The sequence below is a fragment of the Volvox carteri genome (genome assembly GCF_000143455.1).
Source record: "Volvox carteri f. nagariensis unplaced genomic scaffold VOLCAscaffold_4, whole genome shotgun sequence".
Lineage (NCBI taxonomy): Eukaryota > Viridiplantae > Chlorophyta > Chlorophyceae > Chlamydomonadales > Volvocaceae > Volvox > Volvox carteri.
This window is the reverse complement of record NW_003307547.1, coordinates 346,193-368,641: the sequence shown is the minus strand read 5'-3', so window position 1 is coordinate 368,641 and position 22,449 is coordinate 346,193. Positions and strand designations below refer to the sequence as shown.

The window sequence follows — 22,449 nt, the reverse complement described above, 5'->3', positions numbered from 1 at the left end:
CAGCGATGTCACGCATGAAATGCTTGGTTATATAATCAGTTCCGCTCCGTCGGGGTCTGGTGCCCTGCTAAGCCGAAGAGCTGTTCTATGTGATCTGCTCGAAGGCCTGGCACGGTGCATAATGCATTATGAAGGACAGCAACCAGGCGGGATGTTTGGAGGAACGGTTGTTGGTTGCTCCTATGTACGGGCATCGCAAATGCACAAAAGACCGCGAAAGAGCTTGCCCTTGTTTCCGAACTTACCAAGGACCATTACCACCGGACTTTACGACCGAGTCCCCGTGCTTATCGACCCTCGCTTAATTGCAGCCGACAAGGGCGTCTTCCCGCCAATTAGCCATGAGTCGGCAAGATACAGGCGGTTTTGCCGACGCAGCGGAATGGACACCGGAGCTAGCGGAAACGCATTTTCTAGGCTTCCTTGACACTTATAAGGAGACAGATGAGGATTTGGAACCACACTATCTAAATGCTCTCCGCGAGCTGAAAGCCCAGGACAAGGGCACGCTTTACGTGCACATTGGCCACCTGAACGCATATGATCAGGGTCTTTGCTCCTACGTGATTGCTCAGTATAACCGTGTTGAGCCCACGCTTCGCAAGGCTCTCCACGCTTTCATCCGAAACCATGAGCCAGGCCTTGTCGACAGCACTGACTCCCGTGAATACTATGTAGCCTTCGTCAGCGCCTGGCCCCAGCGCATGCGTGACCTGCGTACCAGCAAGCTCGGACAACTCACCGCGTTCGCTGGCACTGTCACGCGGTCCAGCGAAGTGCGACCGGAGCTGCTCTTCGGCGCGTTTAAATGCTTGGAGTGCAACACCGTGGTCCGCGGCGTCCCGCAACAGTTCAAGTACTCACCCCCAATCCTCTGCACCAACCCTTCATGCGGCAACAAGTAAGTTCTCAGCATCTGCAGTGTCAGGCTTTGTTTCAACTGGCTGTAGTAGCACTGGCTATAGCAGCACTGGCTGTAGCAGCAGCATCCCCCGATAACAGCTGTACCAGCTGCAATCCTGAGTTCCCGTTCCGCCCGGTCAAGATCCCGTTGCAACCTCCTAATCCCCTAATCCAGGAACCACTGGTCACTTGTTCGCGAGCAATCCGTCTTTTGCGACTGGCAGCGCCTGAAGGTCCAGGAGGCCGTGGAGGAGGTAAGGGAAGGCAGTGGCCAGATTAAAGCTAAGCTAGCTGTCGTTCAGGACATGGAAAGCCGTCATGCGCAGCAAACACAGCTGCCACCAGATGGGCACGTAGCCCGCTGCAGCGTCCCCTTTCCCATCCCTCTCCACAGGCGTCTCACCCGCCGCACAGCAATGCAAAGGACTGCGTATTGCCCCCGCTGTCTACGTTCAATCCCATATAGGTGCCAGCTGGCAGCCTGCCGCGAACCCTGGACGTTATCATGCGGCACGAAGCGGTGGAGACGGCCAAGGCCGGTGACAAGATGGTGTTCACGGGCCAGCTAGTGGTGGTGCCGGACGTATCAGCCCTGGCAGCCCCCGGGGAGAGGGTGCAATTGAAGGAAGGTGGGTCTTGCAGCTGTGTACATGGCTTGGGTGCCGGCGCCGATAGGTGCAAAAACAAACATGCTTCCTTTAGTGCAGCTGTTGCTCCTTTGCTGCTGCTGTCACTGCTACAACCAGAGAGAAAAAAAACCCTAACATTGTAAGCAGTAGGTTGCGCACGGCTACAGCTCATGTCCATGTCCTCGAGTCCATGAACACGTGTTGTTACTACATGGATCGAATGGACCCTGAGGCGCCGCTCATTGCGCGCTCCGTGCAGGTGGCAGCCGGCGGGATGGCGGTGACGGCGTCGCGGGGCTCGGCAAAGGCGCGGGTGGCCGCGAGCTGACCTACCGAGTCATGTTCTTGGCATGTGCGGGGCAGGTGGGCAAGCAGCATTATCTTTGGGCTATGACTCACACATCCTGGGTTGCATGCCAGCATTTCGCCGGCGGACGAGGTATTTTACCCTGCGCTCAGGTTTTTTTTGTGCGCATTCAGCTACCTTTTTTCCCAATGCTCTAGCACGTCGGCATCAAAGCTGATGGCCGAAGACTATGGCAGATTCCTTAAGAGGCATGCGCCTCGTTCCTGCAAATGTGTGCATTGACTGCGATGCAATCTAGCTGGGCCATGTGCTGACTTCCTGCTGGTTGCTGCTCCCCCCGTCCACTCGCTCGTGGTTCGTCTTTTCCCCCCCGTCCAGCCCGCCGACGTGACGAAGGGCACGGTCAATATTCGCCCTGACGTGGACGAGAGCAGTGAGGCCATCATTGCCGAGTACCACGACGGCGGCGAGTCCATTCTAGCGATGTCGCGCGACCCCCACATTTACCAACAGCTGACTCGCAGCATCTGCCCCTCCGTATTCGGACACGACAATATCAAGCAAGCAGTGCTGCTGATGCTGTTCGGCGGCGTGCACAAGAAGACGTCTGAGGTGGGCAGAACTTAGGGTTTTCCCGGGTTTGATGGAGCGGCTTCGATCCCTGGCTATATCATCTTGCATCGTCGCTATCCTTAAAGCAAGGACGCTGCGGGCTGTTCAGCGACGAACGTTTGTGTCTAGTAAGCAGGGCCCCTGTTTCCCCTTGTGGCTTGCTCCCTGCGTGTTTTGTTCTATTTTTCTTGCAGGGCATCAACCTTCGTGGCGACATCAATGTCGCCATCGTCGGCGATCCATCCTGTGCCAAGTCGCAAATCCTGAAGTACGTGGCGAGCTTCCTGCCGCGTGCGGTTTACACCTCGGGCAAGGCCTCTTCGGCTGCGGGTCTGACCGCCTCCGTGGTCAAGGTGGGACAGGAGGGGCGTGTATGACTTGGGAGGGGAGCCATACCAAGACAACGCTGTTGCAGCAGAGTGGCCTCTTTCCAACGGCTGTGCTGCACATTAAAAATCGGACCGGAGTTCAAAGCCTGGGCATCGGGCCTTTTCGCATCAGGCGTGTCGCGGCGGTTTTGGTAATTCTTGGTTGGAAGGCTATTGCCCGCACCAGCGGCGGGGCCACCTGCGCGATGGCAACCTCCCCTAGATTGATCAGCTCCGACTTCGCTTTCGATGCAGGAGCCGGAGAACAACGAGTTTGCAATTGAGGCGGGCGCGCTGATGCTAGCGGACAACGGCATTTGCTGTATCGACGAGTTCGACAAGATGGACGTGAAGGACCAGGTCGCCATTCACGAGGCCATGGAGCAACAGACTATTTCCATCGCCAAGGCCGGCATCCAGGTGCGCTGGTCAGGGCCTCCGCACGAGGACCAGGGAGTTCCTTACTGGGCTGCTTTTAGGTTGGGGTTATTCGGGGTCATACACAGGAACAGGAGTCGCATTTTTGGTCGTCAGCATGAGTGTGTATACGTCCACAGAGGCGTTTCACTCAGTGACCACCGGCGCCCGGAAACTGATTTGCGGTGGAGTCCCGTTCATAAAGGCCCGCGGAACGGGGTCCATCTTCATCCACTTGACGGTATGTAAGTCTCTATGCCAAGGGAAGTACAGTTGGATAGCGCTGCAGGCATATCTCATTCATCCGGACATGTATCACATTCCTGCGGACCCGCAGGCAACGCTAAACGCACGGGCATCCATCCTGGCGGCTGCCAACCCCATGGGAGGCCGGTACGACAAGTCCAAACCCTTGAAGTACAACGTGGCGCTGCCACCCGCCATCTTATCCAGGTCAGCTTGAATGATCGCAAACGGATTTTAGTATAGCAAAAATAGCAGAATGTCACTTGATCTATAGCATTGGGTAGCCGTCCTGAAACGCCCTTGGCTTAGCTTGGCATGTGTTTCCGCATGAGCAGCAGCAGTCGTGATTCCGGAATGGCCCCCGCGGAGGCGCAGCGTTGATCACCTGTGTAATGCGTTTTGACGTCGGAAGTCCCGGAATTATGCTGACCGTTGTTGGGGTAAGTGAGCCACTGTCGCCCAGCACGACCGAACGGCATCTTGTCTTGAGCTTGCCAGGTCCACGTGGCGACGTTGACGCTGGGCATGAAGAGAATGTTTTCGTTCCCCTCAGACACATGGTGCGCGTGGCCGCTGCTGCTCTAAATAAAAGATGGAACCCTACTACGCAGGTTTGACCTGCTCCATGTGATGGTGGACGACACCACAGAGGCGACCGATGCACGTATTGCAACGCACATCGTAAACGTGCACCGCTACCAGCAGAACGCCTTTGACGTGCCGTACGACACCGAAAGTCTGCAGCACTACATCCGCTATGCCCGCTCTATCAAGCCGGAGATCACGACCGAGGTAATTACTTGGTTCTTTAGAACTTGAGGCTCCGATAGCTTGCCAAGGCTTTGTTCTTATTAAGCAGTCTTGCGATGCGGAGTTTCACATCAATTCAATGCATGGGTTCTTTCGGACGCCTCGTCCTCCAAGCCTCAGCCTGGGCATATACCTTACATAGCGACAAACTGGTTTTGCACTTCCCCATTTAAGGATGGATTCTTATCGTACCGTGCCCGGCATACGCTGCGGCTCCTTTGCCAGGCGCGTGTGGAGCTCGTACGGTCGTACAAGGAGCTGCGCGCCGACGACGCAGCTCCCGGCACGCAGTCATCGTACCGTATTACTGTGCGCCAGCTGGAGGCGCTCATTCGCCTCTCGGAGGCCATGGCCCGGGTGTACTGCGACAAGGAGATAAAGCCGCAATACGTCCGCGAGGTAGGCGATGCAACCTCCAAGAAGTGTACAGGCAAACAAAATAAAACGCGAACGCATTAACATAACACCATTCAGGTGTGCACGGGTAAAGTCGTTTTCTATTTCTGGCCGACAACATAGCTGAGGTAGAACTGAGACACTATAAACTGGTGTCGCACCTTTGAATGCTGCTGATGCTCTCCAGGCCAAGCGGTTGTTGCGCGCGTCCATCCTTAAGATTGAGCAGTCGGACACGCTCCTGGAGGACGATCTGCCGCTACCAGGTCTGCAGAGGCAGCGCGAGGATGCGGCTGAGGCACAGATCGAGCGCGGGGAGGTGCCAACCGAGGAAGACCTCACCGGCAATGACGAGAACGTGCCGCCAGGAGGAGCGATCGGCGGAAAGCGCGGGTGAGAGAGAGGATGGAGTTGTCTGCTGTACAGAGCTCAGCCGGCTCATCTCGTCAAGGCGAAGGGTCGCTTAAGGGGGTAACCGCACTAAAAACGATTCACCGTCCATGGCCCACCCGGCTTTTACGGACACCCCCGCACTTGTGCGGAATTTGTAACTTGTAACTTGCTTACGGGTCCCTTCTGGGATCTGCCATCCCTGCGAACAGGGCTGATGCACCGGTCGAGGATCGTCAAGCCAAGCGCCTGCGAGCGGAGCCGGCGTCAGGCTCCGCGGTCACAGAAGCCACGCAAGGTGATGGAGCGGGTGCCGCGGCGCTCCCTGTCAAGGAGCCGGTTCGCGTGTCGGCACAGAAGTTCAACTATGTCAAGGTGAGGGCAGTCGCTGGCCGTGTGGATCAAAGCGAGCTTTCTAGGATTGTCGTGGCTCCTGGACCCATATAATCCTGGGGGAGAGTGGACATAGTACCATGTAAAAGCCATGTATGGTTCAGCTTCTACAGGGGTGTTCGTATTGCTATCACTCTTCGTCACTGCTCCCGGCAGAGTATGCTGGCGAAGAAGATGATGGAGGTTCGGGACCAGTACGTGAGGCTGCTGCCAGCGTACAAGCCTGGGGAGGGCACTGAGACGTCCGAGGACGGGTTGGCGCCCTTGCCAGAGAGCGGCATTCGCCAGGAGGAGCTGCTGCAGTGGTACCTTGATACGGAGGCGCTCAAGTGAGTATATGGCGGCGGCGCGTCTGCTCCAGATCAGTTTTGTTTGGAGGGTGACTATGGCTAAAGTGCGACTAGAACGGAGATCAGCCTTCCAAGTGGTGCTGAGCAGGCGTATTGGTTAAGACCTGGTTTCCTAGCGAAAGCCCGATCTTACACGCCTATTGCAGAGGTTAATAGGTAAAAGCCTAATAGGTAAAACACGGGTTACAGGGATATTCTAGGGCAAAATATTAAGGTCCGTTCACGAAAGTCCGTCAGTATGCACGTATGGGCAGCCGTTCCGCCATACATGCAAGTGAACTTCCGTGCCCGTACAACGCGACCCCGCCGCATAATCACCCGGTGGTAGCAGGAACTGTTAATCACACTTCCGTGGACGTTAACCAGTTCCACCCCTGCAGGCGGACGACTGGGAGAGCTTTTCGTAAAGAACAGTACCGATTCTCTTGTTGGTTTTTCTCTGTGTATGCAGGGGCAAGGTTCCGAACCAGGCCGCAGCGCTACAGGAGCTCGAGGTCGTGTCGAAAATCATCAACCACCTTATCCGAAAGGGAGACACACTGGCTGTCCTAAGTCGCCCGGCACGTCAGGCCGGCGAGGACGATGCCTCCTACTTGCAGCGCATGCAGACGGAACGTGTGCTGCAGTTGCACGATAACTATGCCCCAGAGGATGAGTGAGCTTCGCATCCTGGCCAGGGAGCCTGATTGAGCGTTGCCTGCTGGGGTTACGAGGGGTTACTTGGAGAGCAAACTGGCTTATGGGTGCCTTGACGTTCCAAATTGCTGCGTGGACATGTTGAATATGTGTGGTACTTACACTACAGTTCTATAATCACTATTTATGATGCGTTCGCGTGTCCTATCCGGGAGGCTGTGGGGTCCGGGTTCCGGCGTTGGAGTTGTGGTATCAGGAGGGGTTGAGTGCTTTGGCAATTGCCATCAACTGTAACTTATCTATTGTACGAGGAGAAACAGTGAATGAGAATATCGGATTTGCACACACTTAACCATGGAACTCAAGATCAGATATATTCGGACCTTGCTCCCTGGTAGAGTTCTAAGGGATAAGGAAACACCCTTTCATAACATATGCAACAAGCTGAATTGGTTGATAATTTAGACGTCAGGGGTCTCATGATCGTAGAATTGGATCGCATGAAATAATTCCTTGAAATGCAGGCATTCCGAATTTAGTCAAACACATATAGTTTACTGCAGCATACCATATACTTTATACTGTACAACTGCTATCGCGCTGTGGCACCTAAAGGCATTCTTAGGAGTACCTGCGACTGCGTACCTTCCGTTATACCCAATTTCCTGAAACGTGTCCATTTCAAATTCTGAGAGTTGTACGCCATGAGTGACTCAGAAGATGATATTCCTCTGGCTAAGCGCCTGGCGGCCCCGCCGGCCAAATCCACTCCTAAACTAGTTCCCAAGCCAGCACCCAAACCTGCAGCGCCTCAACAGCAAAATAGGTCGCGAGCAAATGGAGCAAGCAAAAAGAAACCTGAGACGGAGGACGAAGACGAGGACGATGAGGAGAGCGAGGAGGTAGGCGATGCATTTGACAGTGGGGAAATTTGTCTTGTGCCTCACGGCACCGGGGTGGCCGTGCAGGCCTCCAGCAGCGAGGAGAGTGACGAGGAGGACAGCGAAAGCGACGTACTGTTGGCGAAACGCCGTAAGAGTAAGTCGCCCGGCGCAGCGAGTACTGGCGCGAAGCGTAAGCGGGCGAACTCGCACAAGGAGAGTGACAACGCCAAACGGTCAAAGCGGGAGCCGGGCAGCAGCAAATCAGGGCAGGTTATGTGGAAGACGCTGCGGCACAGTGGTGTGCTGTTCCCACCTGAATACGAGGTAGGCATGCATATAGCACTGTTGCCGGGCAGCAGCGTGGCAGTAACGTTGACCGACGGATGGGATACCAGGTGGAGCCAGACCCAATCGTCTCGAGAGTTTGCTCATGTGAATGAAGCCTTTCCTTTAAGGAACACCAAGGTATCCAACCCTGTTCCTACAGGAACGCCATAAAACGTGCTTAGCCGCATCCACTTCGCCTGCGTCCATTGGGTAGCGTAATGCTTACCATCTTCCTTTTCGGAAGTTTTCAGCACATGTCTTGTGAAAACGGCGTAGGTGGTCAATTGTCAGATGCATTCAACCCTGAGCACTTTGACCCGTTCCCTTCACTCCACAGCCGCATGGGGTTAAAATGCTGTACGACGGGAAGCCCCTGGACTTGACGCCGGAGCAGGAGGAGGTGGCCACCATGTTTGCGGTGATGAAAGACACCGATTACATGAAGAAGCCGATCTTCCTGAAGAACTTCTGGGAAGGTTTTAAAGAGGTGTTGGGCAAAAACCATGTCATCAAAAGCCTTGACAAGTGCGATTTTACGCCAATCTTTGACTGGCACATGGCGCAGCGAGAGGCGAAAAAGAACATGTCCAAGGAGGTGCGTTGCGCCAAGACATGGGTACGAAGTCCAGCTGGATAGGGCTCCCAGGGTATTCGGGTGTGGGTTGGCAAGGTCGACGCGGATGTTGGCCACCACCGCACCGCTGCAGCGATAGCGCACTTCCCTGCCTGTTTGAACGTATTGGATGATTGATTGCGGGGACATGCGGACACGGCCTGATGAGCCACACCGTGGACTGTCCTTTCAGGAGAAGGACCGGTTAAAAAAAGAGAAGGATGAGAAGGAGGCCAAGTACAAAGTGGCGTACGTGGACGGCCGCTGCGAACCGGTGAGTGCGGCTGCTGTGGCAGTTTGCGTGGCGTAGTTTGCGTAAGGTCGCTGTAATGGCATGACCGACAGATTATCATCGCCTGTACTGTGCCCTCGCTGGGCTTTAAGGCGAAAGCGCATGGCGTTTCCCTGCAACCACAGCCACTTGTTCCCTGCAACCACAGCTGTCACATGTTGCTTGAAAGCGCAACCTTCGGCCTCCCTGCTATTGGGTCGGGCGTCGTCCGCAACGCCACAGGTCGGCAACTTCCGCGTCGAGCCTCCTGGACTCTTCCGCGGTCGCGGAGAGCACCCAAAGATGGGCAAGATTAAGCGGCGTGTATATCCCCGGGATATCACTATCAACATCGGCGAGGGCGAAGCTATCCCTGAGCATCCATACCCCGGACAGAAGTGGAAAGAGATCAAGCACGACCATACAGTGACGTGGCTGGCGTACTGGAAGGATACCATCTCCTCAAAAGACTACAAGTGCGTGGCTTCTAGATGTGCTAATCAGTAGTACCAGGGTGATGCGCTGATGTCCAGGGATGTTGGGCTGCTGAAATTTGAGGGTAGGATTGGCCAAAACAGTTGCATGGGCCAATCTTAAAGGGAAGGGATGCAGGCAAGGGTGTTCTCCGTGTCATGTTAAAGTTCTGCATCCCTTCACTGTCAGGTACGTCTTCCTGGGGGCCACGTCGACCTTCAAGGCCGACAGCGACCTCGCCAAGTACGAAAAGGCGCGGAAACTCAAAGATTTGATTGTGGACATCCGCAAAAACTATGAGCGCGACTGGGAGAGCTCAGACCATAGGAAGCGGCAAATGGGCGTTGCTCTTTACTTCATTGACAAGCTGGCACTTCGTGCGGGCCACGAGAAGGACGACGATGAGGCTGACACGGTCGGCTGCTGCACGCTGAAGGCAAGGAGCTAATGTGCAGGTGTCATGTTCATGGACCCCCGTTGCGAACAGCTTCCTATAGGCAGAGTTCCCATGGGGCATAGGAGGACCTTTAGGCCAATGGCTCCTTCAAATGCCTTTTGTGCATACCTGATAACTTGTATGCATGTTTGGTAGCTTTTGCCAGCCCGATAAGGTACGTTTGCCATCCACAAGGGGTCTCCTGGGTCCGCATAGGATGTTGGCAAGGCGCTTTGGTGCTGAAACACTCGTGGGGAATTCCTGGGCCCAGGTGGAGAATATTGATCTGGAGCCGGGCAACAAGGTGAAGTTCGATTTCCTGGGTAAGGACTCGATCCGCTACGAGAACGTTGTGGAGGTCCACCCCACGGTCTACAAGAACCTTGAGAAGTTTCGGAAAATTGACTCAACCGGCAAGAGTAAGTAAATAGGTGCAGGGCTCATATGGCAGCAACTTGGGAGTGATGTGCTGGACGGATATTAAGGCTCCTCATGAAGGATAGGTTTGGATAGGAGCAGGGTTGTGGGCAGCATATAGTTGTTAATGGATGTGATGCCAGAGGGTTGACCCCATCTTTTGAACAAAGGTGCATGCAGGCGGGGTGCGGCCAAATCTTCGACGGCCGACCCCTTCAGACCGAAAACGGGGCTTGTGTCTCAGCCTGTGTAATGGCGTTGATGCCGGGGGGCCACTAAAGTTGCATCTATGTTCCCAGGCCCTGTGCAGCTGTGTAGCTCGCCCCCACATCACCGTTGACATATCCACGCAAGGAATGCGACATGTTGAGCGCTCTTCCTTGCCGTTGCCTGCAGAAAAGAAGCCTGGCGATCAGCTTTTCGAGATGTTCGACGCGCAAGACTTAAACAAAGAGCTGAAGAACATTATGGATGGCCTCTCGGTAAAGGTCTTCCGTACGTACAACGCGTCGATTACGTTGGACCGGCTCCTCGCTGAGTTGGAAGCATCGAAAAAAGACGCGGCTGCCCAGTCTGTGGACGAGAAAAAAGCAGATTACGACAGCGCCAACAAGGAGGTAGGTGCTAATGCTGGCAGGACAGCCTTGAGGCGGAAGGACTGAAACACCGATTGGCCCCGATTGGCCCCGGGTGTCGAGAGTCATTTAAATGAGAAATAGCGGCTAGGCAATGTTCTCGGTAATGCGTGAGGAGCCCGTCCGAATTCGCGTTGCAGGTGGCCATTCTCTGTAACCATCAGCGCTCAGTGCCCAAGACACATACGAACCAGATGGAGAAGATCCAGGAGAAGCTGCAGGCTTTGAACACGGAGCTCAAGGAGCTCGAGGACGAGCTTGCCGCCGTCCAGAAGGGAAAGAGCGAGGGCAAGAAGGCCAGCGCCGAATCGTGAGTATTAACGTGTTGGGGTCGGTTTCCCCTTCGTTGGCTAGCACTGCAAGTTAGGATACGAATCCGTTGGGATGGATGGATCGCGGGGCTTGTGTCGTACATGAAGAGTCTGTTGACCATGTTGCCTGCTGTCCCCGTATGCCGATTGCAGATTGCTTTCTAAAATTGAAAAGAAGAAACAGGCAATCTTCAAGGTGGAGCTGCTGGCACGGTCTAAGGAGGACCTGAAAACGGTGGCGCTCGGAACGTCGAAAATCAACTACATGGACCCGCGCATAACGGTCGCGTGGTGCAAGCGTAATGATGTGCCGATTGAGAAAATCTTCAACAAAAGCTTGCTTGGCAAGTTCAATTGGGCTATGGACGTCGAGCCGTCCTTCCGATTCTAATGGCTAGCGGGTCTGGGTAGGTCTCGACTGGACGAGCGGCGGGCGTGGTGGGTATAAGTGTCCGTGTTCCCTGTTCCCTTCGGGGCCGGAGAGTTGTGATCAGATGCGAAAGATTGGCATATCTTACTAAGCGAGGCAAACTGAGCGTTGGGTGAGCTCTAGAGTGAACGTCTGAGTCAGGCTAACTTCAGAAGTCACGGTTGCAAGGGGGCGTATGCGGCCTGTAGAGGCCCAAGTCCTCAATTGACGATGATCATGATGATGGGTGCGAAACCATCCAATTTTGGTTAGCTTCTTTCTTGTCATTGTCCGGTACGGGAGCATGACTGGATTTCAGAGCCACTGGTTTCCGGTTTCTACAGCGCAAATAACTACTTTGTATAGCGCTCAGCAAGTTTCCTATTTCATCGGTCACCGGAACGTTTTGTGACAACCATACGGAAAGTGAAGGTAGCAGTCACGAGTAGGTGGCCCAAACGCGTATTAAACAAGTCAAATTTATTAAGCTACTTTATCATCAAAGTTTCCCTTATATAAATTTTAAGTGTTACAACAAAAGATTGGGCCACTCATTCTTGACTGGTTTCAGAAATGTTATAACATAGTACTCTATGTTAAGCGAGGTGTAGTTGCCACAAGATTTTCCTTGCACTGTGTTGGTATTACGTCTCGCCGGCTGAGAGTCTTTGGTTGGGAGGGCTACGCGGGAGAAGCGGGGCCCGAACAGGGCACGGCAGGGCTAGCTATGAGGCAATTCCTCAGAGGACTCAGGGGCGGAACTGAATCGCGTTCACAAGAGAACGGAAGCGTTGAGAATGCTGCCACGGCCGAAGTGGTTGGTGGCGAGCCAAGGTACGCGCGTCTCTTTGGTAGTGTCAAATGTAAGCTGTAATGTTGACAGACTGTCTGTGCTTTTTCAGCCGGCAGGCTGCAAGTGCTGGCTCTGGGCAACCGGAGACGGAGCAGAAACCTCAAGCACCATCCAGCTTTTATTGCCCTATCTCTATGGAGCTCATGGCAGACCCAGTAATGGTGGCGACGGGGCATACTTATGACCGCCAATGCATTGAGAAGTGGCTGGCGCAAGGCAACCGAACGTGCCCTGTCACCGGCATGCGATTGAGGCACTTGGAACTTACACCTAATTACGCCTTGAGAACAGCAATTCAGGTTAGCGGTGGCTGTTAAAATCTGACAGCCTTGGTTAAGGCATGCGTTGCCATAGTGGTTGATTTACCTCGCAGGAATGGGCTTCGTCGCATGGCATCAACGTGAACGCTGGAGGGAGCAGGCTGAATGCACCTTATCGTTACGAGGATGAACCTCGCAATATATTGCAGGTATGTCGGATAACCCGGATCCTGTGCAGGGGCAAGGGATGGGGGGAAAGGACAGCCACGCACCGCCACACAGCACCCGTGCCTGGCCTGCGGACCGCAACCAGGTAGTGGCCATGGATTGCAACATCACGGTTACATCTCCTTCGGCACCAGTTTCATCAACCTTCACACGGGCATGAGGAGCCGGGTTCACGGCTTCGAGCCCATGCGGGCAAGCAAAGCCCTTGCACGCTAAGCCATGAGGGCAAACCGCACATCGTCCCCCAGTTTGCAAGTCTCATGTAATGTGCGTGTATATGGCTGGTGACGCGCGCAGCTCCCGGTACTGCAGAAGTTGACTCCCATATCTCCATTAAACTAGGGGCACGAGGAGATCGTCTGGGCTGTGGAAGTGTGCGGCCGGCGGCTTTTCTCTGCATCGGCAGACAAGACTATACGGGTGTGGGACATTGAGTCGCGGCGGTGTGAGCAAGTGATGGAGGACCATACACGGCCGGTACTCTCGTTGTCGGTCGCGAACGGGAAGCTGTTTTCCGGGTCGTACGATTATACCATCAAGGTGAGTTCCCGAACGACTTGATAGCAAATCGTATTGCCAGTAGTCACAGAAGATTCAGGTACAGATTAGGCGTCTGCCACGTACGATGCATGACGCCTAGTGGGAGTATATGCCTTGTTTTGAGCATTGCATTGTGTGCGATTGCTTTGTTGCTTGGATGTGCGAGTGCATGAAGGCTTAAATTGCCGCATGTTGTACTTGCCTAATTCCCTGATCTTTCAGGTGTGGGACCTGCAGACGTTGCAGAAGATACGGACACTGACGGGTCATAACGACGCAGTGCGGGCTCTGGCGCTGGCGGATGGAAAGCTCTTCTCGGGCTCGTACGATAGTACTGTACGAGTATGGGATGAAAATACCTTGCAGTGCTTGGAAGTTCTCAAGGGCCACACTGGTCCTGTCCGTACGCTCGTCCACTGTCGGAACAACATGTTTTCCGGTTCGTACGACCGGACGGTCAAGGTATGCCGGGTGCAGGAGGTGGTTCGCTTGCGCGTACGCGCATGGACTGGTGCGCTCTGCTGCAGGCCGTTCCTTGCGACAGGATGGTTTGCTGTGGCCCTTCTCTTTCTAGTTGTTATACCTAGTCCTTAAAGGGCGCAGCATGCGCACCATTATGACTGAGGCGCCACCCCTGGCATTGGCCAGGTACCTCTCGGAAATTTGGGAGGCCAGGCACGTCGCGCTGAGGCGCTTCGCCCTGAAGCGGACGAGGGAGAACGAAGATGACCTCCCGCGTACCCGCATCAATACCAATACAACGTCCATGGCCCCCCCGGCTTTTACGGACACACCCGCACTTGTGTGCGGAACTTGTAACTTGTAACTCTAGTTGTTATGGTTTGCTCACACGGATGAGGGTGGTGCAGCTTTCGGAGCGGTCACGCTGTAGTGCAGCAAAAGGGAAACCGCGGGGGTTCCCCTTTAGGGGAAGACTTTGGTTCATCCCCTTTAAAGCACCGCGGGTTACGAGGTTTCTTATGGTGTTTTGCAGGTGTGGGATTGCGAGACCTTGCAGTGTAAGGCAACGCTGACCGGCCACTCGGGAGCTGTGAGAGCGCTGGTGGCGTCGTCGGATAAGGTGTTCTCCGGCTCTGACGACACAACGATTAAAGTAAGGTGTTAACCGGTGTGACGGGTGTCCTGAACCTCACGACAAAGGAGCTACCCCTAGGCGCCGCATTCTAGCTTTGGGGACGTGTAGCTGCTGACGAGCCTGCCCATGGTTTTATGGTTGTGAGGAACTACCTTAGCAAATCGGAAGCATGTGTCCGCAGAGCGCGAAAAGGAAGGGCACTATTTGCATAGAAAGGGTGGGAATGAAGCGAATTGCTAAGCCTACGAATGGTTGTGGGTGCAATTGTAGGTTTGGGATGCGGAGACGCTTCAATGCTTGAAGACTTTGGAGGGACACGACGATAACGTTCGCGTGCTGGCCGTCGGCGATCGGCACATGTACAGCGGTTCCTGGGACAAGACCATCCGTGTCTGGTCCCTGAGCACCCTCGAATGCGTCAGGATGCTTGAAGGGCACACGGAGGCTGTGCTGGCGTTGGCTGTCGGCAACAATGTCTTAGTTTCGGGTTCATACGACACCACGGTGCGCTTTTGGGATGCAAACAGCAACTACCGATGCGTACGAAAGTGCGATGGCCATGATGACGCTGTACGTGTCCTAGCAGCGGCAGATGGTCGTGTCTTTTCAGGCTCATACGATGGAACGATTGGCATCTGGTAACAGCATTGCAGTCTCGGCTGACGGCAAGCGTTGCACGGATCCTAACGTAGAGGTCTACAGTGGAGGTTTGTGCGCAGGGGTTCTTGGAGTTGCAGGGGACAGCCGCCATCGGTCTGGGATGATGGCGGATGCACCGGGTTGAGGTTGAGGTGTAACGGTTAGGAATCTGCGTGGCCACGTCGCTGTCACAGTGTAGCCTCTGCCGCCAGCAGGAATGGACGCGCTGCAGTGAGGCGCATTTGTGGCTTGACTTGCAGGTGGACAGCTGCTACAAACCAGATCTTACAAGTGCTAGTTTGCCGTTGCGCAAGTTAGGGTCAGTAAGTTTTGCGTGTAGTGATACTCGTTTTGCCGGGCACCTCATGGACGCTGCGAATGTGAAGGGGGCGTCCCCGTGAGGATGCCACGGCACTGTCTCTGCAAGCTGCTTAGCTTTCAACTTTGTGTGGTCTTCTGCCGGTTGTCCGTTGTCTAGTATATAAAGACATCGGTTGGCATCAGGACAGGCATCAAGTGAGTCTGGGCACGGTCTACGCAGGATGCCCTTGCGTTTGCATCCCTGTTTCCTGCACGGGTAAATGACGCTTATTTTTCATGGCAAGCCATTATCATGATGGGAGCTCATCAGATGCATGCAAAGCGTGAATGTGCTTGTCAACGCACCGCGTGGTATTTTAAAATTTTGGTTGCACGAGGGTTTGCACATTGGGCCGCCAATGACCGGGGCACTCCCAAGTCTGGTATGTGGATATCTTACCAGGCCGTATGTTTGGGTTTTCTCCTGTGCGCCTTTCAGCAATCGTTCAATTTCTGCACGAGGCAGCTATGTTGTGGAGGATCCAGCCTTCATGGCAGGCCTTGAATTCATATAGGCCGCTGAACACGAGGGGTTCCTCAGGTGTACGATAACTGACGCGGCAGCCGACGTAAAATAGTAGCCTGACTATTGTGCACAATTCCTAGTCAGCTTTCGCATTGGCGCCAATGAAGACGCACTGTAATTAGGCGCGACTCTTTCCGCCGACGGAAGGGTACACCGTTTGCTTGAGGCGATCGAGGGGTGGAGAGAAGTGCATGCGCTTGCTTAGCTGGGCGGCAAATGGAAGCGCCGCTCTGTTTGCTGCTGTTTGTTGCTTGACGAATGACAATTGGTGGTGGGCAGCTCACTTTAGGGAGGGTTAACTCCTTCCAATACGAGATTTCGTTGCACTTGAGGAAAGAGTAGATGGCAGGAAAGGCACGATGGCCGGTATGGTAGGAAAGGCACGATGGCCGGTTCTGGCGAGAGGCTAAGTCCACCTTAGCGCTATGCGCACTCACCGCAAACCGCTGTTGTCCAGGGCGGAAAGGCTGCCCGGAGCATGTTTGAATAATCTGCAAGTAGCCATGAGGTAGCAAGGCATGCTGTCCGGCACGTGTTGTTTTTAGTCCACGAGACGCCCCCTTCTTCCTCTGCAGCCACCCCTTAAAAGGAAAGTACAGCTGTCCGCCCCACCTTGACCTAACACCAGACCGGTGCCAATTGGGGTTAACGGCTCCCCGGGAGTTGGCATGTGTGTGATTAACGGGAGGTAGCTGGCCGCAGCGACGTTCCATGACCAACGGCATGAAATACGGTTACCAACCGACCGAAACGGTTTCCACAGGGTAGGCTCACTGGCGTGTTGTGATTAGTGGTCTGATTAGTGGTTGCATAGCGAACTAAATGAGAACCAAACTTATGTATATGTCATGGCTTGAATTTCTGCTCAACGAGAGAAATATCGTAGAAGTGTTCCCATCGTAGACATGCAGATGCTATGACTGCTGCCCCGTATGCCACGTCAGTAATCAGCTACATACACAGCTGATCCGCCATGCATGCCGCTTCTCCCCTTGGGGCATCTGATCCTAGCCGCCTGAGATGGGCATTCGATTGCGCTACCTGCAACCCACTCCAAAGACGCTCAATCTTAAGCACATCACTAGGTCTGTCAGTGTCAGCAATTTGGCGATCCGGGACCCTGTCGCCATACAACCTGGCCAACGGGAGCGCCGTGTCAGCTCAAGTCGGGTCAATGTAGATGGTAGATGGGACAAGCAGGGCTCAGTGGTTGCGTGTTCACAGCAGTCGTACAGGCTGTTGTCAAACGCACGCAGGAACGGCAGTCGGAAAGATAGGAATGAAGACTTCGGTGGCCTCGGATGACATCCCAGCATGAAAAGCGGTGGGATGGGTGGATCTGCTTGGCAGTGTTGTTTGAGGGCAGTTAGCAGTTAAGACAGTGGAGACGCCAAAGGCGGCTGCCTACCAGCCTACCGGCACCCAGGTAAACGAAGCGAACATGTAAAACGTTGTGTGATGGATGTGGGTCCGTGGAGAGGACACCGTCCGGCCACCGCTACCCTGGCTAAGGGCTAGCAGAAAGCGGGCAGGAAACAAAGTGCTCGCCGTCGGTCGGGATTGGTGCAGAAGAGATGGGCAGGGATGCCCTTAACAGCAGAACAATGCTAGCCGCCATCGCAAAGGCTCCAGGGGACCGGCGTTCCAGCCTTTAGAGGAGACATCTTAGCAGATGTCCGAATATCGCCCAGGGTGGTAACGACGCAAGGCCCATCTGAGCATCCCAGGTTACGCCTTTGCTGCGTTACAAGGGGTGTACGCTTCGCCATAATTCTGGGATGTGAAATTTACAATCAGGGAACCCCCCTGATGGAAAGGTTACTGGTGATATGTTATCCTCATTGGCCTGAAACCTTAGCGCCCCATTTGCACCGCTGGTAGCCGGCCAATAAATTGGCGTCGGGACTTAGCCTCATGGGATACGCCAACCGGACGTGCGATTTAGTTCGGCCCAGGTATGCACATAGGTCTTGCCCTCCTTGTCCACATGGCCGAACGCCAATCTGCCTGCCGGGGCAAGCTCAGCAGAACATTGGGAGACGAGGCATAACAGGACCCATTCTTCGGAATGAGCGTCCAGGACAATGCTGAGGCCTCCAAGAAAAGAGCTCGACAGGACACGAAGCTGAAAGGATGCCGCTGGATTTTTTCGCCCAAGCTTCGCTGCTCAAATTTCACCACTTGAACAAACCACAAGGACATTGGCATAATGCTATTTGGGTTTTGGTTCTGGGTTAGGCTTCGATTGGAGAAGTAGCCGTTGCCGGGCCAGATAGTGTGTTTCGGTACCAGGCACGCGTACTTTCTCACCTGGCGTCAGATGCTTAGGTGCTGATTGCTTTAACACTGATTTTATATCATTTCAAAGTAAGGAGTTTCCAGCATTGCCATGAACTACCATGCGAAAATTTAATGGTAGGCAACCGGTGCAGAAAGCACAATCCGCTATAGAAATATGCAACAGTGTAATACTCTCGCATGCAAAAGCACCGGTGAAGTCTTAGGTCGAGAAACCTTAATCCAGACGTGTCTGCAGAAACAGTCATGCGCCGTACACTCGTACAGTGCACTCGAAGTGAAAACATTTTGCCGACCGAAAAGACCTGTATGCTTTATCTCTTGGGGATTAACTGCTTTGTGCACTGTGTTAATTTTACCTGACGAGCAAGGGAACCTAACCCCGAAACTGATAGGATGGGGCGTCTTGTCGCCCAGATTCCAAACGAGGACCCTGAGCGTCTCAAGCGTGTCCTTGATGCAAAATGGCGGACTATCGGGGTAGGTACACGAACCAGTGCACGAAGGTTGGCACCGATGTGCTGAGACAGCGAGGTACTTTTTGCTTCATGTAGGTCGACAAGGAGGCTCTAGAAAAACAGGCCCAAGAGAGACGCGACATGGAGCAAGCGGAGAAAGAACGCGACGAGTAAGTATCGTTCGCTGGTACCGCGAATGCCGCGTCCCAAAGCTTTATGCTGGCAGTACCAATAGTTCTAATGCATTTTATATATAAACATGGCAATTGCGCTCCTTGCTGGTCGCTCCTGCCCTTGGGTTGCATGCGTGCTACACGGAAGGAAATACACCCATATTGTTTTCATGTGTATATCAGCTTCTGGGTTGCCATTAATTGCATTATGTTTCTGCCTGTGCAGGGCCTTTGCGCGGTTGACACAGTATTTCAACGACCAGCTCACATTAATGCAGCAGGAGGCCGACCAGATTCGGAAAGCGTACAACAAGGACACAGAGGCTTTTCGGCAGCAGCAGCAACTGCAGCATACACGCCGTGAATGGGACATAAATCGGCCAGATGCCAAGCAGCTGGACATGCCTGCTCGAATTGGCGATGACGACGCGCGCCTGGGCCCCTCGTCAATACAGAAGTTTGACGGGGAGGACCTCACGGTGAGGGCTTGGGTTTCAATAAGTGCCATCCTGGACTGCATGCCTAATGGGGACGCAGGAGTGCGGGGTGATACCATATGTGCGACGTGGGACAAGCAGCAGGCCTGTAACTGTACAGGGTTGTTTGCTTGCTTTCAATCTTGGGCTGCAGCGTGTCTAACTGTGTATGGCGCCAACCTAACTACGCCGTAAGATCAGGATACCATGCACATCACCCCCTTTTTCAGCCCAGGCAGATGCACCAGCCAGGATCTGCATACAAGATTGCAAACCACTCTTGCCACTTGACATGCAACCTTCCCACAGGCGGGAGACCGCAAGAAGGCCCAAATCGAGCAATGCGTTGACTGGTGGGCAGAGCAGACCGCCATTAAGGAGGCGTTACGCGCTGCGGAAAAAGAGGCCGAGACGGCGCACGCTGAGTTGGTTAAGTACCAGGACATGCTGCAACAGGCTGCCAAGAACGAGGAGGATGCGGTTCGCCGCGACCTTGCACGCGCAACAGCCGACTACAACAAGCGGCAGGCTGAGGAAAAGAAGTTGCGGGATATCGCCGCTAAGCAGGCCGAGCTGGCGGCCAACATGGCTGAGATGGAGGCCACGATTACATCCAGCTTCATGACGGAGGTGTGTCACATGAGGGTCGCCGCTTCAGAAAGATGGTGGAGGGTTGTATATTCAGTTGTTAGATATGGAGAGGGTTGCACATCTTTTGGCTATCCGCAAAAGACAAGGACACAGTGTCTGTATTTCTTAGTCACGGGCGGCCAGGAGTGGCGTGCATCGTATAGGTGGGCTTGGAAAGGCGCGTCGTCATCTTCTTGGTTAGCAATTGTTCGGCAGCGCCCAGCCTTGCCCCTTTGTTGCGCCAACTGGAGACAAGCAGCATGGTGACTGAGTGCATGATGTCTGTGCAGGACCCCAACATGGCTGCGTCTGCCATGTCACCTTTCCGGGTTCGTAAGGACCACTACAAGGGTATGACGGAGACGGAGAAGAAGGCCATCTTGGACGCACAGCTCGCGCAGATGGAGGAGAAGAAAGCGCGCCGAGCCCAGGAGCAGCTGGAGAACATGACTTATGCGCGGACACAGCAGGATATCCAGCGTGCTCTCCAAGAGCAGGTGCGTGCGAGGCACAGCGGTGTAGTAAGCATGGGATAGGGGTAATGAGAGCTGGATGCGTGAGCAGCACCGGTGTCACAGAAATAAGCTCTGCTTTGTATCTACAGAGGCTTATCCATCTGCAGAAGTCAATGCAGTCAAGTAATAGCTTCCTGCATGCACTGCTCCTGATGGGCGTCACATTTGCCGGGTGCCCTGGTGCATATGCTTTGTGGGGTGCAGGCGCAACGTGTCGAGGAGTTCAAGAAGGCTCAGCTGGCTCGGGCTACCGACATCCTGAAGAAGCAAACGGCAGAGAAGCAGGAGAGGGATAAGTACCTCAGCACCTTGTACAGAAATGCAATCGCGCCGGAGTTCTTCACACAATTTGGCACGTCACACCGCTGATAGCTCGCACATCATGGCCAACAGCCTGGGATGTGTATGCGTATGTACATGTGTGTGTATTATAGATAGCAGTGGCAGGCTGGGCTTGGTATGGTCCGGGAGTGATGGCAAGGTGCTTGACGAGTATCCCGACGTGCTGTGTCGTCTTCAGATAGTTAAGCCGTATGTTGTAAGATTTGCATACGGATTGTGCATAGTAGACAGTTATGAACGAGATTCAAGCCTTTCCATGCCGTTCCGTCGTGCTTCCGGAAATTTGGCGACATGTATGGGACTTATAATGTAAGCGTCGCGCGGCAGTACAATGGAAGCCAACTAAAAGATTGTAACTCGTGATTAATGTTGGGAACCACTTAGATTGTTCCGTCCATCGGAATTCTCAAGCGCCGTACGGCAGCTTCGGGAAGGTTTCCCTGTAAGGTTCATGATTTCCATTTCTGGGCATGTCATAACATTTATAGACATTTTGTTAATTAAGTAGCCCACTGCTGTTACGAATGGCGGCTCGGCGTCTCATTCCGCTGTTGGATCGGGTGCTAGTGGAGAAAGTGCAAGCAGCCACCAAGACAGCGGGAGGCGTCTTGTTGCCAGAGAGTGCAGTCCAAAAGGTGGGCGTCATTATGCGTGAATATAATGTTTTGAGCGTCGGCGCATTGGCACCACGTTGCGACCTGCGCTTTTCAGGTGAATGAGGGACTTGTACTCGCAATTGGACCCGGCCGACGCAATAAGGATGGAGAGTTGATACCTGTTAGCGTCCGGGAAGGTGACCGTGTCCTGCTCCCTGAGTACGGAGGAAGCCAGATAAAGCTCGCGGATAAGGAGTAAGTGCATATGCCTTCCATATCTGGGTCTTCTCTCGGCAGCAACCTTTTCGCAAAAACTTAACGAAGTTCTGATCCTTTGCTGGACAGGATGTACCTTTATCGAGATGAGGAACTGTTGGGTATTTTGAAGGACTAAGGCTACAACGCGCTGTGCTAATCCAGCATTAATCTACACAATTTGATCTCTTGGACTCATAGGTCTCTGGGAGCTTACGCGGGCCCCGCCCTGGGCAGGCTTCGTGAGGGGCCCCTAAGCAGCGTAGCCTATCGCATGGCTTTGTTTTACGAAGCACGAGGGAATTCAGTTGGTGGTTGCGGTGGTGGCAGCAGATGCACAAGTTTGGGCATCACTATGACTTGGTTAGCTCTGAGGAAATTGGTGTTAGGAACCCTGGGCGGATGGGCAGGTGGGAGGGGAGGGTTTAGTCGCGCTGCCCTTCCTAGGAGCCCTTGAAATCTCTATGGATTGGTGCCATGTGCATGTGTGTTGAGCTTCTTGGTGTCTTGCGATAAGGTGTCAAGGGCCTGGCTGTATGGTGAACATACCCTCGTTGTCGGACCGGAGTCGTGAAGCGGGGGGCAGCAATTCAGGATGTTGTGTTGATGTTGCTTACGGGAAAGTAATCGCTGTATCCACGCCGCAAGTATCTCACGCCACAAAACAACGCAGGACCTAGATTATTATCGATTTACAAGCCTTCAATGAAAAATGGATGTATCGATTGCCATTTTTGTGAGCACTTTCATCGGAATGAGATTATGCTGTACCATCAGCCGCACGACAGCACTAGCAACGCCATTAGGAACATGGAGTTTAACGGTTACTTACTATACTCTCATAAATTTAAAACATTTAGTTCGTGTAACTATGAAGCGGCCGGCGGCTTGCTTGTCAGGTTCTGAAGGGGCCCATCCTCTTCTCAGACCACCTATAGAAGCAGTCCACCAGCTCTCAGATGAAGGCGCG

General features: G+C 53.9%; 4 protein-coding genes across 4 annotated transcripts; all 4 read left to right on the top strand.

Annotated features, from left to right (window-relative positions):
* Window positions 1-270: 270 nt before the first annotated feature.
* Window positions 271-5,085, top strand: mcm6 (minichromosome maintenance protein 6; the record flags this gene model as incomplete). The annotated part of the gene is made up of 11 exons (XM_002946827.1): window positions 271-901; window positions 1,079-1,157; window positions 1,370-1,532; window positions 1,792-1,895; window positions 2,218-2,451; window positions 2,646-2,804; window positions 3,075-3,239; window positions 3,574-3,689; window positions 4,094-4,274; window positions 4,518-4,691; window positions 4,876-5,085. The coding sequence occupies exons 1-11, from the start codon at window positions 342-344 to the stop codon at window positions 5,083-5,085; spliced, it is 2,145 nt and encodes a 714-aa protein (XP_002946873.1). The 5' UTR covers window positions 271-341.
* A 7,100-nt stretch (window positions 5,086-12,185) lies between these two features.
* Window positions 12,186-12,383, top strand: VOLCADRAFT_48979 (uncharacterized protein; the record flags this gene model as incomplete). Its single annotated transcript, XM_002946826.1, has 1 exon — window positions 12,186-12,383. A coding segment is annotated over one exon (198 nt), but the record flags the coding sequence as incomplete, so codon positions are not given.
* Window positions 12,384-12,917: 534 nt separating this feature from the next.
* VOLCADRAFT_79257 (uncharacterized protein) lies at window positions 12,918-15,427 on the top strand. The gene is made up of 3 exons (XM_002946825.1): window positions 12,918-13,115; window positions 13,338-13,577; window positions 14,482-15,427. Exons 1-3 carry the CDS (start codon window positions 13,032-13,034, stop codon window positions 14,851-14,853), a joined length of 696 nt encoding a protein of 231 aa, XP_002946871.1. The 5' UTR covers window positions 12,918-13,031; the 3' UTR covers window positions 14,854-15,427.
* A 2,931-nt stretch (window positions 15,428-18,358) lies between these two features.
* VOLCADRAFT_109590 (uncharacterized protein) lies at window positions 18,359-22,365 on the top strand. Its single transcript, XM_002946824.1, has 8 exons — window positions 18,359-18,514; window positions 18,589-18,662; window positions 18,892-19,144; window positions 19,451-19,771; window positions 20,062-20,268; window positions 20,491-21,263; window positions 21,340-21,479; window positions 21,570-22,365. The coding sequence occupies exons 1-6, from the start codon at window positions 18,431-18,433 to the stop codon at window positions 20,653-20,655; spliced, it is 1,104 nt and encodes a 367-aa protein (XP_002946870.1). The 5' UTR covers window positions 18,359-18,430; the 3' UTR covers window positions 20,656-21,263; window positions 21,340-21,479; window positions 21,570-22,365.
* Window positions 22,366-22,449: the final 84 nt, after the last annotated feature.

Bases quoted from the DNA above. Each gene is read 5' to 3' on its own strand.
- VOLCADRAFT_79257 (XM_002946825.1), top strand. From the start codon at position 13,032: ATGGAGGACCATACACGGCCGGTACTCTCGTTGTCGGTCGCGAACGGG. The intron at 13,116-13,337 runs GTGAGTTCCCGA...CTGATCTTTCAG, and splicing joins CGTACGATTATACCATCAAG to GTGTGGGACCTGCAGACGTT. The intron at 13,578-14,481 runs GTATGCCGGGTG...GTGCAATTGTAG, and splicing joins CGTACGACCGGACGGTCAAG to GTTTGGGATGCGGAGACGCT.
- VOLCADRAFT_109590 (XM_002946824.1), top strand. From the start codon at position 18,431: ATGGGGCGTCTTGTCGCCCAGATTCCAAACGAGGACCCTGAGCGTCTC. The intron at 18,515-18,588 runs GTAGGTACACGA...TGCTTCATGTAG, and splicing joins CAAAATGGCGGACTATCGGG to GTCGACAAGGAGGCTCTAGA. The intron at 20,269-20,490 runs GTGCGTGCGAGG...TGTGGGGTGCAG, and splicing joins AGCGTGCTCTCCAAGAGCAG to GCGCAACGTGTCGAGGAGTT.